Source organism: Phyllostomus hastatus, unplaced genomic scaffold (assembly GCF_019186645.2).
Source record: "Phyllostomus hastatus isolate PE091 unplaced genomic scaffold, TTU_PhHast_1.1 phas_scaffold_39, whole genome shotgun sequence".
NCBI classification, from domain to species: domain Eukaryota; kingdom Metazoa; phylum Chordata; class Mammalia; order Chiroptera; family Phyllostomidae; genus Phyllostomus; species Phyllostomus hastatus.
Genome location: NW_025334028.1, coordinates 12802826 through 12819215, shown reverse-complemented (window position 1 = coordinate 12819215; position 16390 = coordinate 12802826). Strand labels below are relative to the sequence as shown.

Sequence of the window (16390 nt, the reverse complement as noted above, 5' to 3'; positions counted from 1 at the left end):
TGAGTGGGAGAAGTACCACTTCAGTCCAGAACAAACTACCAAGATGTTTATGAGAGAAAAATAAATTTCTGTCTTATTAATGTACTATGCTTTGGGGTTGCCTTTTAACAGCCTAATCTATATTACAACTAGTAGATCTTACATGCAAAACCAGCTAACCAAAAAAAAAAAAAAACCCCAAAAAACCCCACAGGTTGAACATACTGAATAGTCAGCAAGACTTTTAAGTTAATAAATTTGAGTTAAGTTTATTTTTTTAAATATTTCCAAAAAGGCATAGAGTGTGAGGTAGGGTCAGCCAAATCCTCTGTTGTTGTTGATGGCTACCTGAAGCGCTTCTTCCACTCTTTCCATTGTAGAATATTTAGGGAGGCAGAGGATGCTGAAACATGTCTGTGCTCTCATAGGATCTTTTTCATTCACGTCTTCAGGACAACAGAATGTTATTGCCATGTTCTTTATACCTTTTACTTGGATTCTGTCAGTTCCTGTAAGAAATACTAAAAAGCAGAATAAAATTATGTGATCTTCACAAATCACCAAAATTTATCAAGAAAATATATTTATTCTAAGCATTTATTGAGGGCTCATGTACAGAGTCTGACATCATACTGCACTGGGGACCATATTACAACTAAGTCTGACAGACAGTCACTGCCCTCAAGCAATTTACAGTCTGGTTGGAAATATTAGACTCCTGGGCAGGAAAAGACAAAAACAAGAGAAAAAGAAAAGGGGGGTAAGGCAGCCAAATAAGGTGTCATAGAACTAAGTGCCTCTGAATGTAAATGCTGTGGGGTTCAGAACAGGGAGAGAGAATCAGTTAGGGATAATTAAGCTGGACATTTTAGGGAAAAAAAAGGGCAAAGGAAGTGGGTGGAGGTTCAAGGCAGGGCAAGGAGCTTCAGAGAGAGCCTGGAAGTGAGAGGGTGCAAAGAACCACAGGGCCTGAGTAACTGATTGATGAATTTATTGAACTGACAACTACAGATGAAGAAAAGAAAAATTTTAAAGCAACAGACAGGGTTCAACTCAAAGGAGAAAAGACCTCTATTAACATTTATTTTTTGATGTTGCAACACCTGGGCATAGAGGACATTTAACTAGACTAGGAGTGGCTGCTATACTAAGTATGACTTGTTGCAAATGGTACCTAAAACAAACAAGATTTTCCTATTCCATGAAAAGGAAATGAGATTATATATCTATTCCTGATGTAATACTTACCAAGAAATTTCTTCTTTTCTTCCAAAGTCAATTTGCGTAAAGCCTTCCAAAACATGACTATGGTTGGATGTGAACTGTCATCATATCCTGGCCCACACTGTGCATTCTGCAGAAAAGTGCAAAGAAAAAGTATTCAGGAAACAGAAAAGAAACTCAAGTTCAGACTACTTGACCTTTATAATGTACCTTTTCAAATGTTTCCCAGTCATAATCTGTATTTCCGATAATCACATCCTTTAGTTCTTCAGGATGGAAAATTTCAATAACCTCCTTGTCACACACTTTGTAAAATCCTCTTTGAAATTCTTCATATACTGCCTTTATGGAGGTGTTGAAGATGTAATCAACATACTTAGAAACATAGTCTGTCCTTTAATAAAACAAAAAATTATTTCAGATTACTGCAATACCCTGAACAAAATGGGAGGAAGGGTAGGAAGGAGGAGGCTAAAGAGATAGTACACTTAACAACTGAGTCCTTACCATGTGCCATAGACTATTACAGATATTTTTCATATATTATCTAATTTAATCTTCAAAAAACTCTTTGAGGCAGATTCTTATATGACATTTTAGTGAGACGGAAACTCATTAAACTCACAGCAAAGTCACGTGATTACTCAGGATCACAAAGTTAAGAGAAGTAACAAAGGTTAGAATAGAAAAAGATTGGGAATCCAAGATGGCGGAAGAGTAAGTGGAAGCTACACTAACCTTTTCCCAGGACCAATCTGGAATTACAACTAAACCGTAGAGAAATCATCAACAAACAGCTGAACACTAGCTAGAAAGAAGCCTTATAACCAGGAACAAATAGAAGAAACTACTTCACCACAATGAGACTAGCCCACCCAGCACTGGCCTGTGAACCACAAGGTCACTGGTTCAATTCCCAGTTGGGGCACATGCCTGGGTTGTGGGCCAGGACCTTGATAGGGGGTGCTCAAGAAGCAACCTCATACAAGTATCTCTCCCTCTCTTTCTCCTTCCCTTTGCCTCTTTCTCTAAAAAAGAAAAGAATAAAGATCAGAACAGAAATAAACAAAATAGTGTCTAAAAAAACAATAGATTAATGAATCCAAGAGTTGGTTCTACTAAAAGAAAACATGATTGACAAACCTTTAACTAGACTCATCAAGAAAAAAAGAGAAAGGACCCAAATAAATAAAATCAGAAATGAAAGAGGAGAAATAACAACTGACACCAAAGAAATACAAAGCATTGTAAAGAAAATACTATGAACAACTAAATGCCAACAAAATGGACAATCTGGACGAAATGGATAAATTCCTAGAAACATACAATCTTCTAAAACTAAATCAGGAAGAATCAGAGAATCTGAATAGATAGATTACACCTAATGAAATTGAAGCAGTAATCAAAAAACTCCCAACAAACAAAAGCCCTGGACCAGATGGCTTCACAGTTAAATTTTACCAAACATCCTTAGAAGGACTAACACCTCTCCTTCTCAAACTATTTAATTAAAATTAAAGAGGAGAGAAGGCTCCCAAACTCATTTTATGAGGCCATCATTCTCCTAATTCCAAAACCAGATAAAGATACTACAAAGAAGGAACTTATAGTCCAATATATTGCTGATCAACACAGATGCTCAAATCCTCAACAAAATATTAGAAATCTGAATAGAGCAATGCATCAAAACAATCATACATCATGATCAAGTGGGATTTATTCCAGGAAGGCAAGGTTGGTACAGCATTTGCAAATCAATAAATATCACGCACCACATAAACAAAATGAAGGAAAAAAATATACTAGGAGCCAAAGAGTAGTTTAGTATGGTGCCACTTAAATAAAGTTGGGAGTTCCAGCCAAAATGGAGGCATAGGTAAACACCTCACTTCCTCACACAACTAAAAGGAGCATAATCACCAATCTAAAAATCAATGAACAACTAAAAGTGCCAGAAAGCCAAAATGCATGGAACTCCAACAACCAAGGAATTAAAGAAAAAATCAGCTAGAACAACCAGAATGGTAAGGCAGCGGATCCCACCAGGCCAACTCTGAAAAACCTCATCGAGGGAACTGAGGAGCAGGGCTGGCTGCAGAGCTTGGCTGGGAGGGGCTGACATAACAGGAAAACTGAGACTCAGAGCTCACTGTGAGCTAAGGCTGGGGTTGCTGTGGTGGGAAGTACTTCCAGTCCGACACAAGAGTCTGTTGGATAGTGCACTAGAGACAAGCAGGTGAGCTGCACGGTTCCCTCTCTGGCCCCTCCCCCACAGGCAGCACAGCAAAGAGGATTGCCCTGCCCGGGTGAACAGCTAAAGTCCCACCACCCCCTTATAACTTATCAGGTGCGCTAAGGCAAAGAAATATGGCCCAAATGAAAGAACACAGCAAAACCTCAGAACTAATAAGCAATGAGGAGATTGCCAACCTGTCTGATGGAGAATTTAAAGCCCTGGTAATCAAAATGCTCACAGAACTGATTAAGTTTGGTCAAAAAATGAAAGAATAAATAAAAAATACCCAAAATGAAATAAAGCACAATATTCAGGGAACCAATAGTGACAGAAAGGAAACCAGGATTCAAAGCAATGATTTGGAAGAAAGAAACAAACATCCACTCAGATCAGAATGAAGAAACAAGAATCCAAAAAAAGTGAAGAGAGGCTGAGGATTCTCTTGGGCAACCTGACATTCCAATATCCAAATGATAGGGGTGCCAGAAGGAGAAAAACAGCAGCAAGATATTGAAAACTTATTTGAAAAAATAATGAAGGAAAACGTCCCCAATCTGGCAAAGGAAATAGACTTCTAGGAAGTCCAGAGAATTCCAAAGAAGTTGGATCCAAAGAGGAACATACCAAGGCACATCATCATTAAGTTACTCAAGGTTAAAGACAAAGAGAAAATCCTAAAAGCAGCAAGAGAAAAGGAGACACTTACCTACACAGGAGTTCCCATTAGATTATCAGGTGATTTCTCAAAAGAAACCTTGCAGGCAAGAAGGGGCTGGAAAGAGGTATTTGAAATCATGAAAGGCAAGGACCTACATCCAAGATTACTCTATTCAGCAAAGCTTTCATTTAGAATGGAAGGCCAGATAAAGTGCTTCCCAGATAAGGTCTAGTTAAAGGAGTTCATCATCACCAGGCCCTTATTATATGAAACGTTAAAGGCACTTATCTAAGAAAAAGAAGATAAAAAATATGAACAGTAAAGTAACAACAAATTCACAACTATCAACAAATGAAACTAAAAGAAAAGAAAAACAACAAAAACAAAAACTAAGCAAACCACTAGAACAGGAACAGAATCAGAGAAATGGACATCACATGGAGGGAGTTCAGTGGAGAGGGGGAGGGGAGGAAGGGGGGGAAAGGTACAGGGAAGAAACAGCATAATTAGTAGGCATAAAATAGACAGGGAGAGATTAAAAATGGTATAGAAAACAGAGAACTCAAAGAACTTATATGCATAACCCATGGACATGAACTAAGGTGAGGGGAATGTGGGGGGGTTGGGGGGGCAAGGTGGAGGGGGAACAAAGTGAGAAAAATTGGGAAAACTATAATAGCATAATCAATAAAAAATACTTAAAAAAAGGTCCAGAGAAGTAGAACTATACATGGTTAGTGTATTTTTCATTATATATTTTTCTATTATCCAAATGGGTAGTAATGAGTTTATATTACTTTTACCACTGTGAGGAAAAATGAATGGAATAAAAGAGAATAGTATGCAAGAAAAAATAATAAACAAATAAAGTTGGAATCATGGACAAAGAAAACAATAGAAAAAGTTGGAAGGCTCTTCCTGAGGTGACCTCAGAAAATGGTTCACTATTCGCTTGACCCAGAAAACCCACAAAACCATGCAAATCAAGTGGTTCAAATCTCATGTTCACTTCAAGAACATTCATGAAACTACCCAGGCCTTCAAAGCATGCAAATCTGAAAAGCCACCAAGTATTTTCAGGATGTCACTTTATAGAAGCAATGTGTGCCTTTCTACCATTACAGTGGTGGAGTTGGTAGGTGTGCCCAGGCCAAACAATGGAGTTAGACACAGGGTCAGTGGCACAAAAGAGTGCTGAATTTTTGCTGCACGTGCTTAAAAATGCAGAGAGTAATGCTGAGCTTAAGTGTTTAGATGTAGATTCTCTGGTCATTGAGCACATCCAAGTGAATAAGGCTCTCAAGATGTAGTGCAGAATTTACGGAGCTCATGGGTTAACCACCCTTGAGCTCTCCCTGACACACTGAGGTGAACCTACTGAAAAAGAGCACATTATCCCTAAACCAGAAGAGTAGGTTTCACAGAAGAAAAACATATCCCAGAAGAAACTGAAGAAACAAAAACTTATGAATTAGGAGTAAATTCACTGTAAAATAAATATTAATAAATTTTTTTTAAAAAGTTTGGAAGAATTAAACCTGACTCGCTAATAGTCATGTCTGGGAAATGGGCTTGGAGGTAGGGGAAACTTCTTATTTTATTTTATACTTTTTTGTATTGTCTGAATTTGTTATAGGGAGTAATTAACATCATTTGTAGTTAATACAAATAAAGAAGGGATTTATACTTCCAGCTCTGACAGAGTAGCTTGTAGCAAATGCTCCCAATTAGAAGAACTAGAACAGCAGAAAGAAAGAAGGAGCTCCTACCCTTTGCAATAGCATGGATGGAACTGGAGAGCATTATGCTAAGTGAAATAAGCCATATGGTGAAAGACAAATACTGTATGATCTCACCTTTAAGTGGAACCCAATCAACAAAACAAACAAGCAAGCAAAACACAACCAGGAACATTGAAATTGAGAACAAACTGACAGTAACCACAGGGGAGGTGAGAGGGGATAATGGGGGGGAAAGGGAGAAGGGTTTTCAGGAACATCTGTAAAGGACACAGGGACAAAACCAAGGGGGAGTGGAATCAGGGGAGGGAGATGGGTATGGCTGGGGTGCCAGGGGGAGTGGTAGGGGGGAAAAGGCAGACAACTGTACTTGAACAACAACAACAATAACTAGAAAAGGGGAGTTAATATGCAAAAACACATGAAGCTTTAGGCTTCCAAATCTGAGGCAAGACTCAAGAGACCTCTGGACTAAATAAAGAGAAAAGGGAAACTCACTGAGGTGAGTGCAGCATTTTACTTGTAGTTTTCCACTTTGGGCACATTTGCCAATTCTTTCAGGGAAAGAGGCTGAGAAAAAAGTAGCTGGAAGAGGCAGAGAACCTTATTATATTCATCAATAATACTATGGATAAATGGTGGTATATTCATAAAATATACTATAGATCTGGAAATGTTCTATTTCTTGATCTGTACTCTTATCACTTGTGTACTTTTCTGTATGTTACACTTCAATACAAAGATTTTTAAAATAAAGATTAAAAACTAAAGGAAAATATTTGGCTTAGGCTAGAATGCTCACTAGATATCTCTTTGCCATTCTGACCAACTATCAAGGGAACATTCTATAATCCCACACTGTATTCCTTTAAATCCCACAAAGTGTTGGGAAGTGAAGATACCACAATATCATCTAATAACATTAACAAACACTAAGTGCTGCTTTGGACCAGGCACTAGTGTAGACAACTCCAAGTACTGGATACACAGTGGTGAGCAAGAAAGACCCAGTCCCCATCATCATGTGGCCCACCATTGTGGGGAAAACACAGATAAGGAAATAAGCAAGTAAATCCCAAAGGCAGGAAAGTGTGATATGAAAAGAAAAAGTAAAGCAGGGTAAGGGGGTAGAGAGAAAAGGTGGTGATATAATAATTCTAGACAGCAGAATAAGGGAAGGTCTCTATGAGAAAGTAATTTTCTTCCCCATCAGAATATAAACTCCAGAAGACATGCATATATACACAACACAGAGCAACTCTCTACCCCATTAAAAAATTAATTGGCAACAAAACAAACAAGCAAGGAAAATATAACCAGAGACATTGAAATTAAGAACTGAGAGTAACCAGAGGTGAGCAGGGGGAGAGAAAATAATAATTGGGAATGATAAATTATAATAACTATAAGAAATATTGAGAGCTCAGTGAAATATAGTGTATAAACAAAACAAATATTTACACCTTTTTAAATTTACTTACTTGTTAGTCTGGTCGACAACTATGTAACTTCCATCAGGAATTAATTCTACATCAGTTTTGTCCCAATGCACCTGTAACCACAAATGAACTCAAATAGCATCTCCAAAACAATCCTGAACATTCTATCGTCAACAAAAACACTTTGAAGCACACCTCTTTTCCTCAAGAATAGGTAAAAATGTACATTTCTGTCGCAAAGATTAGCAATGAGTGTACAAATAAAAATTACCATCTTTTGCAGAGTGAAAAATGACTTAAAAAACTTGAATTATATTTAACTCATTATACTAAAAAAATTTATTAGAAAATTGCCACATTTCAGTATTTACTTTATCCTGTATAGACCTAGTGTAGTAGATTTGTGAAATTGGCCATAAATCCCTTCCATCCTGGTATTCACACCCCTTTGCAATGTGACTCTGCAACAACTCCCATCAAGAGGGGAGTCTGTTTTTTTAGCCCTTGAATCTGGATGTGACCTTGTGCGGTACTGTGGCCAATGGCATCTGACAGAAGCAAAAACATGAAAAGAAGCTTGTGTGTTGGGGCTTCCCATCTCTTTGCACACTGAGACCATCCTGTGAAGAAGCCTCAGCTAGCCTGCTGGATGATAACAGACAGAACAGAGACAAGCTGTTTCAGCTGACACCTCATAACCAACCAGCCTGACAATAACCAAGTATGTGGGCGAGACCATTGTAGACCATCCAGCTTTGCTAAGTTGGCCCAGTCCAGAAACGCAACGAATTGTGTTTGTTATTTTCAGCCACTAACTTTAGGTGTTACCTGTTACACAGTAATATCTGATACACCCAGCTCATGAAAAATGAGGGAAAAAAACTTTAGCACTATGAACTTAATTTAGAAGTTTGTTTTTTCATTAAAGGGTGACATATTTAGGTGCAATGTAAAGGGTCAATAAGGATTAAATTTGATCTGTAATCTAGTTTTTATTGTTACTCACATTAAAATAGGTATAAAATTCTTCTTCAAAGTCAGCACGTTCATCTTCCAGAAGTGTTTGCAAACTCCTAATTTTGTTTTTTAAAAACAACAAATTTTGTTTTTTAAAAATCAATAATCACAATCACTAGATACATCTTATAAAATAAATTTCAAATGCATGACTATCCTGAAGGCAGGTCAGATACAGCTCACAACACCCACTTTTCCCTGTGTTGATAGTCTAATTAGCAGGACTCAATTATCTGTGATTGTGAGGTTAGAAGTTCATTTGCAGTTCTGCAGGCTTCCCACCTGATTCCAACTCTCCTTCTACTACCCTAACTTCCTTTACCTAATGATTGTAGGTTTCTATTTAGAAAAAAAACTGAAAACGTATCTACTAACACTGAAACTCACTGAAACTGGTATTATCTTTATTTAAGCTTTGGGACTTTACTTACAGAACTAATACTAGACCTCGTTTTAAATAGCAGGTATTACTTAGGAAATCTGTGGAGTGGATAGGTCAAAGGACCTTTTCTCATCTGCTATTCCAGTATTATCAAACTTAAGACAGACCTGAAATTTGACTACCTTGGTATCTGAGAACAGAGGTTGTATCAGAATGATTGCAGCCTGTCTTTTTATATTTCCATCTTCTGTCAACCTATGGCACTTTATAAATACATTTAATGTAATATGCCCCATATTATATAATTTACTCCTTTACTTCTTTATTCATTCAACAAACACTTATTAAGTACTTAACATAACACAAGGGATGTAAAGCTGAGACTAATTCCTTTCCTGTCAGTAAACCCTGAGACTAGTAGGAAAGGTGAGAAAGGTCTCACCCACAGTGAGGTAACTGCAGTCAGAACCTATGTAAATAGTATACATATAACTTGTAAGAATTTGGTTTTGATTAACTCTTTTTGAAAGGAAACGCCATGGGGAAGGTCTCCCTCTGGGAGATGGTGGAAACAAAGCTGACTCTTTTCCTCTTTGGATTTTTAATTTCAGTATTGTGACATAAAAAAGACAATCTTTTATTTGTTTTTGGGCAGGGGTAAAAGAGAGTAATGGGAACTCAGCTGACAAAACTGGATTCACCATTATACTCTCATTACAAGTCCATGCGTGGCTTATTTATGGGTATGTTTATGAAGAACACCTGAGAACCTGACCCCCAAAACAAGAACTAAAACATTGCTACTATCTTATACCTATCTATAGGAGAGACATTCTCTATCCCATTTTTCTTCAACCCCCAAAATGTGTTACAAATATCTACCAGTTGAACAAGTATATTTTCTCTTTCATTAAGGTATCTTTTGATGAAGAGAGACCTTGTTTAATCTTACTGAAATTAAATTTACCAATCTTTCCTTTACTGTTGGTACTTTTTATGCTTTACTTAAGAAACCCAAAAGGTGAGAAAGATATTTTGTCCACATTTCCATCATTTTTACATTTAATATTTAAGTCCTTCATCCACATAGGTTGATTTTTATATATAACATAAGGTATCTTCGCTCATTTTTCCTTGGATGCATTAAGTGAATGGTATTCCCATTCCCAATGATCTAACACACTACTTCTAACCAAGTTCCACGTGTGCATGGCTGAGTTTCTGAACTCTCTATTCTGTTCCACTGGAAAACCTGGACCAATACCATATTGTCCTAATTAACGCAGCTTTCTAATAATTCTTTTTTTTTGAGATTTTTATCCATTTTTTTTTTAGAGAGAGGGGAAGGGAGGAAGAAAGAGAGGGAGAGAAACAGCAATGTGTGTTTATCTCTTGCACGCCCCCTACTGGGGACCTGGCCTGCAACCCAGTCATGTGCCCTGACCAGGAATCAAACCAGCAACCCTTTGGTTCTCAGTCCAGCACTCAATCCACTGAGCCACACCAGCCAGGGCTCAAGCTTTCTAATAATTATTGATATCTGGTAGGCCAAGTCCCCTATCCTTATTCATCTTATGGATTATTTCTGGCTGTTCTTGGTCCTTTGTTTATCCACAAAAATTTTATAATCAGCTTGTCAAGTTTTATAGTAAGCCTGCTGAGATTAAAACTGGACTTTTACTGAATATAGAGATCAGAGCTTCTCAAAGCATTGCCCAGACCCACAAAGGATTTAAACAACAAAGGAATCATGTTTACTTACCTTCCCAAAACAGGACTGAGTTCTTTCAAGTCTTCCAATGACGGTGTTTGGTCCAAAAGTTTCTTAAACAGAGCCAGTGGGAAAGGGATGTCTGCAACATTGTAGTTGAAGAGAGAAAGTCCACACAGAATCCCAAAGTAAAAATATCTCTTCTCCTCAAATTTAGGCTGAAAAGAGAAAAAAAAAAGTCTTATCATATTATGAATTTTTACCAGTAGAATGACATATTTGCATTAGGTAAACCAGTCTTTCCCCTGCCCTTTCATACAGTCAAATCACAAATTAAAACCAAGAATCTTGAGATAAAAATATTCAGGGCTTATCTACAATTATTAAGTCAATTTAAATCCCTTTCACAGTTCTGGTCACTAAAAGCATTAACAGACTAAGGGCTAAGGGAAGAGAAGAGATGTTTGGTGGGAAGAACTGTACCAAGTAGTAAGTCCTAGAGATCTAATGCACATTGTTTATATAATATAAACAACAATATAATAATCACTACAGTGTTTGTATTATTTAATATTATACTGTTTATAATATTGTTCGATATTAGTTTTATATTAATAATTTGAATTATAATAATACAATGTGTTATGAGGCTAGATCTTAATTATTCCAACCACTAAAAAGAAATTATAATTATGTGATATGACAGTGGTGCTAATTATCACTTCAATGGCAACCACATAATAATATATAAATATCAAATCAACAGGAACACCTTAAATTTACATAATGATATATGGCACTTATTTCCATAAAAAGATAAATGAAAGAATGAACAAGAATAGAAGCACATTAGGCTCAGTAATCCTTATAAAGTTTTCCCAATTTCCTTTCACAGCCTTTGTCTTCAAGTTTATCAAGAAAAAATGTAACCGTAACAAAGAATGAGTGCCTGAGAAAGAGGTTCATATCATCCATACATTCCATAAATGGTCAAAACATATATTACTTAATTTCTACTGTGTGGACATGAGAAACCAGGGAAAGTGGACCCCATTTTAGAAAAAAAATCACCTTTTTAGAATTCAAATTTATCTCCACAATTATATCATCAATTCTTCTCCTAATACAGAACAGTCTAGACAACCTAATTTTCTTTGGTATGCAACATACCTTTTCTGTCAGGAATACCATAAGAAAGACTTACTCTAACAGGAAACCACATGTAGGAAGACTCTTCAGGATATACGAACATCCCATATTCTGGCCGAGTCATCTCTTCAAACAGACAGTGGAAAAACTCTGCCCTGACTCCACCAAAGTCATGTTCAATTTCAATTTCTCCACTAAATGAAACCTGAGTAAACAGAATGAATAATGTATCACTTCCAAGGCTGTGTATTGCTATGTATTAAATCTCATTTGATAGTAAGAGCTAACATTACCATGGGCCCAAGTATTTTGCGGGCACTATGGTAAGCATCATACTCATATTATCATATTTAATATCCTATTAATTCTACGAGGCTTAAGAATTTAAATAACTTTCCCAAGGTTCTACAACCATTAAATGGTACAGCCCAGGTTTAATCCTATGTCTGTGAAACCTCAGAGCCTGAAGTCATTAACACTAAAGTGACTTCAACTGACATCATTATTAAGAGCTATGCTAAGTATAATAAAAATAAACATAAGGAAATTAGAAATACTAGGATTGTTAAAAAACCAAAAAATCAGAGCACACATAAAGCACTCATGGGCTTGTCTGTACTCCTTAAGGAGACAGCACCCATTCCTCCCCAAGATGATTCTATCATCTTTCCTTCTTCCACTATGCGCTCCATTTCCTTCTTAGAATCCTTCCCTAGTGTGTTTTTTTTAAGATTTCATTTATTTATTTTTAGAGAGAGGGGGAGGGAGGGAGAAACAGAGGAAGAGAAACAGTAATGTGTGATTGCCTCTCATGTGTCCCTCACTGGGGACCTGGCCCACAGCCCAGGCATGTGCCCTGACTGGGAATTGAACCAGCGACCCTTTGGTTTCCAGGCTGGTGATCAATCCACTGAACCACACAGCCAGGGCAGAATCTTTCACTTGTGTTTACAAATGTGTTAAATTCTCCCTTATCCTTAAAAGTAGGGGAGATGGGGAACCCTCAACACCCTTGTTTCAAAATTAGACATTACTGGCTCCTCCTACTCTAGATTGCCAAATTTCAGAGGACAGTGTCATCAATTTCCAAGCCCATTTTTCTACTTAAATGCTTTTCTTCAACAGGATCAAGAACCAGGAATCCTCAATTCCAAGGACCTTTTCTGATGTCTCATCTCTTTAATTTTGCTAATTCATTTTATACTTGTGACTACCTCCTCTTTCTTTAAACTTTTTTCTCCCTTGCTTTCTCTCATGAAGCACTATTTAGGTTTTTATTTTTCTCTCCTTTTTCCTGCTCCTTTATAAACCAGAAACTCTCTCTGTTCTTTCCCCATATTCTATTTTTTCTCTTTAAAACTACATTTATTACTTGCAGGCATATAACCTTCACACCCACTCATCTTCTCTCCTGATTAACACACACTCATTTCCAAAAGGCCTCCTCAACATTTCCATATGGATGTTCCACCAAAAAACTCCTTTCACTGGTTTATTTGGATGAATGCCTCTTCCATTTTACAGAGATGCAAATTTCAAACTTCAGTGAAGTATTTCAAATGGTTGTAAGACCAGGTGTTAAACCTGCCCTTGCCTATGGACAAGTTCCCTAATCTCACAAAGCTTTAGTTTTCTCACAAGATCATTAAAGAGCCTAAGTAACACATGGAAAATGTCTTACACCATTTGGAAAATGGTAACTGCTCATCAAATATTACCTAAATTTAAGTAATGAAAGAATGAAATATAAAAGTGGAACTAAAATAGCTGAGTAGTAGACTCACATGAGTTCATTAGATTTTTAAAAACTATTTGTGTGTAAAAATATATAGAAATCACAACTTTACCTGCAAATTCCACTGCAATATACTTTTAAAAATAGTATTTTGAAAAAAAAATAGTATTTTGAACTTTAGTTAAGTCAATCTTCCTTTAATCTGAATAGGGTAAGTGAAAAACTAGAGTCTCCCATCAAAAACACTCTAAAAATATTATCAAACAAATCTTTGTCTTAAGTGGAAGTCTAGTACCCGATAGTTGGGCCCAAATCCTGGCTGACCCTTATCAGTTGTATTACCCTTGGATTAATTCCCTAATAGTTTTGTACCTCAGTTTCCCCATTGTAAAATGAAGGAACAACAGAATCTTCCACAAAGCACTGTGGGAAAGTTTACACAAGTAAGTGTAAAGCCTTTACAACAGTTTCTGGCACAAGAAAAACATTTGCTAGATCTACCAGTCATTATTATTATTATTTTGTGTCAAATATACACTAGTAAGACAAGCTATATAGTTACTATACCAAAGATCATTTGTAAATCTTTAGAACATGGTAATATCTACAGTTATACCCTCAAAAACTATGTAGTCAATGAACAGGAAGTTCCCTCCTCCCACAGTAAAATTTGGATTTGGGTCCCATATTTGAGCAGAAACAAACCATCAATTCTCCTCTGCATCAACTCCATCTTACTGGAACCCTTAAAAGGTGGTGACTAGCCAGGCTAAGTTGGGCCTCAGGAGAGACTGGACGAGTTAGGGTTAGTGCTGGACTTTCTACCTGACCAGGTTGCTGGCGGGGGGACCATTTTTCCTACTGCCCCTTAGCTCGAGTGCACTGATGAAGTGCCTACACCTATCACCTGAAACTGACACGTAAATTCTAAACCAGGGGAAGTCTAAACCAGACCATCTCGGCAGCAAAGGAAGATCATTTCCCCTCTGTAAAGCCCACTGTTACATTATTTTATATTTTTCTTATCTCGGCATCGAATTATTGAAAATTGTACTTTACCATTAACTCGCCACTCAGATCTTCATTCTCAAATTGATTTAGTTGGTTCAAAACATCTTCAATTAAGTGACTCCTTCTAACAGTTAGATTAAAGGTAGGCAGCAAAGCTAAACTGGATCCTCCATCTTCCACAATCCCAGGCCCTTGTTTATAAGCTCTAATCTTTTTCTCCTAGGTAAACAGAAAATGATTCACTTCATTTCACCATGTGCTTTATTAAGTAGAAATTTATAAAATGGAATAAACTGGTTCAGTTTAGTATAAGTGCACGTCACAAACATTCGTACGAAGAGTCTTATATACACCACTGGAGATAAGCTGTACACTCAGCATTCACCCTCAGTGAGCAGAATAATTATGGAACCTAAGAAATGGGAGCCAACAAGTGAGCAGGAAAGTGACCAACAGCAGGCTCTAGTGCACCACTTTATGTTATAAACACAATTATTAATACTTCAGTTACCAAAGGTAATTATAATCAGGAGGCTAAGAGATTGATTTGTAAATACCGAAATATAGTATTCTCATTTGAAAGAGAAGTTCAGAAGTTTAGAAAAAACAATCTGCAGGAAAAGTTCAGATATGAGAGACTTCTCCAAAGATACCCTATCCTAGGAAGAAAACCCAGACAGAAGATTTCAGGTGACAGATAATGTAAGAAGTTACAGGGAGAGAGAAAGAGAAAGACAGACAGAGAGACAACAGAAAGATACAGACGAGGCTATCTAACTGAAACCAAATGGCAAGTTGGGATCATTAAAATCTATGGCTCTTAGCAAACCAGAGAGAAATCAGTTCTATAAAATTATTACTCGAAGCCTGTTTAAAGTCAGAAGAAAGGCATTAAGAGATGAAGCAAAATGCAATTTCTTGTATGTTTTATTTTTTGAAAATACATATTTTATTGGTTATGCTATTATAGTTGTCCCATTTTTTTCTCCCCTTTAATCCCCTCCGCCTTGCAACTGCCCTGACACCAGAATTCTTCCCCTTAGCTCATGTCCATGGGTCATACATATAAGTTCTCCATTTCCTATACTATTCTTTTCTTTTTTTAAAAAAGACTTTATTTATTTTATTTTTACACAGAATGGAAGGGAGGGAGGGAGAGAGGGAGAGAAACATCAATGTGTGGTTGCCTCTGGCACGCCCCCTACTGGGGACCTGGACTGCAAACCCAGGCTTGTGCCATGACTTGGGAATTGAACCAGCGACCCTGTGATTTGCAGACCAGCCCTCAATCCACTGAGCCACACCAGCCAGGGCACCTATACTATGCTTAACCGTGCCTTGTTTCTTTTGTATCTACCATTTATGCTTCTTATTCCCTGTACCTTCCCTCCTTCTTCCCCCACCCCTTCCCTGCTGAGAACCCTCCATGTGATCTCCATTTCTGTGAATCTGTTCCTGTTCTAGTTGTTTGCTTGGTTTGTTCTTTTTTTTTTTTTATAAGCGTTTATTTTTTTTTAAAGATTTTATTTATTTTTAGAGAGGGAAGGGAGGGAGATAGAGAGAGAGAGAGAAACATCAATGTGCGGTTGCTGGGGGTTATAGCCTGCAACCCAGGCATGTACCCTGGCTGGGAATCGAACCTGGGACACTTTGGTTCCCAGCCCGCGCTCAATCCACTGAGCTACGCCAGCCAGGGCTATGCTTGGTTTGTTCTTGTTTTTACTTAGGTTCAGTTGTCTATAGCTGTGAGTTTGTTGTCATTTTACTGTTCATAGTTTTGATTTTTTTTGTTAGGTAAGTCCCTTACATTTCATATAATAAGGGCTGGGTGATGATGAACTCCTTTAACTTGACCTTATCTGGGAAGTACTTTATCTGGCCTTCCATTCTAAATGATAGCTTTGCTGGGTAGGGTAATCTTGAACGTAGGTCCCTGCTTTTCATGACTTTGAACACTTCTTTCCAGCCCCTTCTTGCCTGTAAGGTTTCTTTGGAGATATCAGCTGATAGTCTTATGTAAACTCCTTTATAGGTAACTGTCTCCTTTTCTCCTGCTGCTTTTAAGATTGTCTCCTGATCTTTAATCTTGGGTAATTTAATTATGATGTGC

The 16390-nt window shown here is 37.3% G+C and overlaps 1 protein-coding gene across 1 annotated transcript in view; it reads right to left on the bottom strand.

The window, feature by feature from the left end:
- Positions 1-221: 221 nt before the first annotated feature.
- HERC5 (HECT and RLD domain containing E3 ubiquitin protein ligase 5) overlaps positions 222-16390 on the bottom strand; it is a 47161-nt gene continuing 30992 nt past the window's right edge. The window contains exons 16-23 of the mRNA XM_045820305.1: positions 14329-14499; positions 11590-11739; positions 10437-10603; positions 8282-8348; positions 7318-7388; positions 1414-1597; positions 1228-1333; positions 222-500 (exon numbers count right to left, since the gene is read on the bottom strand). Coding sequence (XP_045676261.1) covers positions 295-500; positions 1228-1333; positions 1414-1597; positions 7318-7388; positions 8282-8348; positions 10437-10603; positions 11590-11739; positions 14329-14499 — 1122 coding nt within the window. The 3' untranslated portion in view covers positions 222-294. The remainder of the gene's footprint in view (positions 501-1227; positions 1334-1413; positions 1598-7317; positions 7389-8281; positions 8349-10436; positions 10604-11589; positions 11740-14328; positions 14500-16390) is intronic.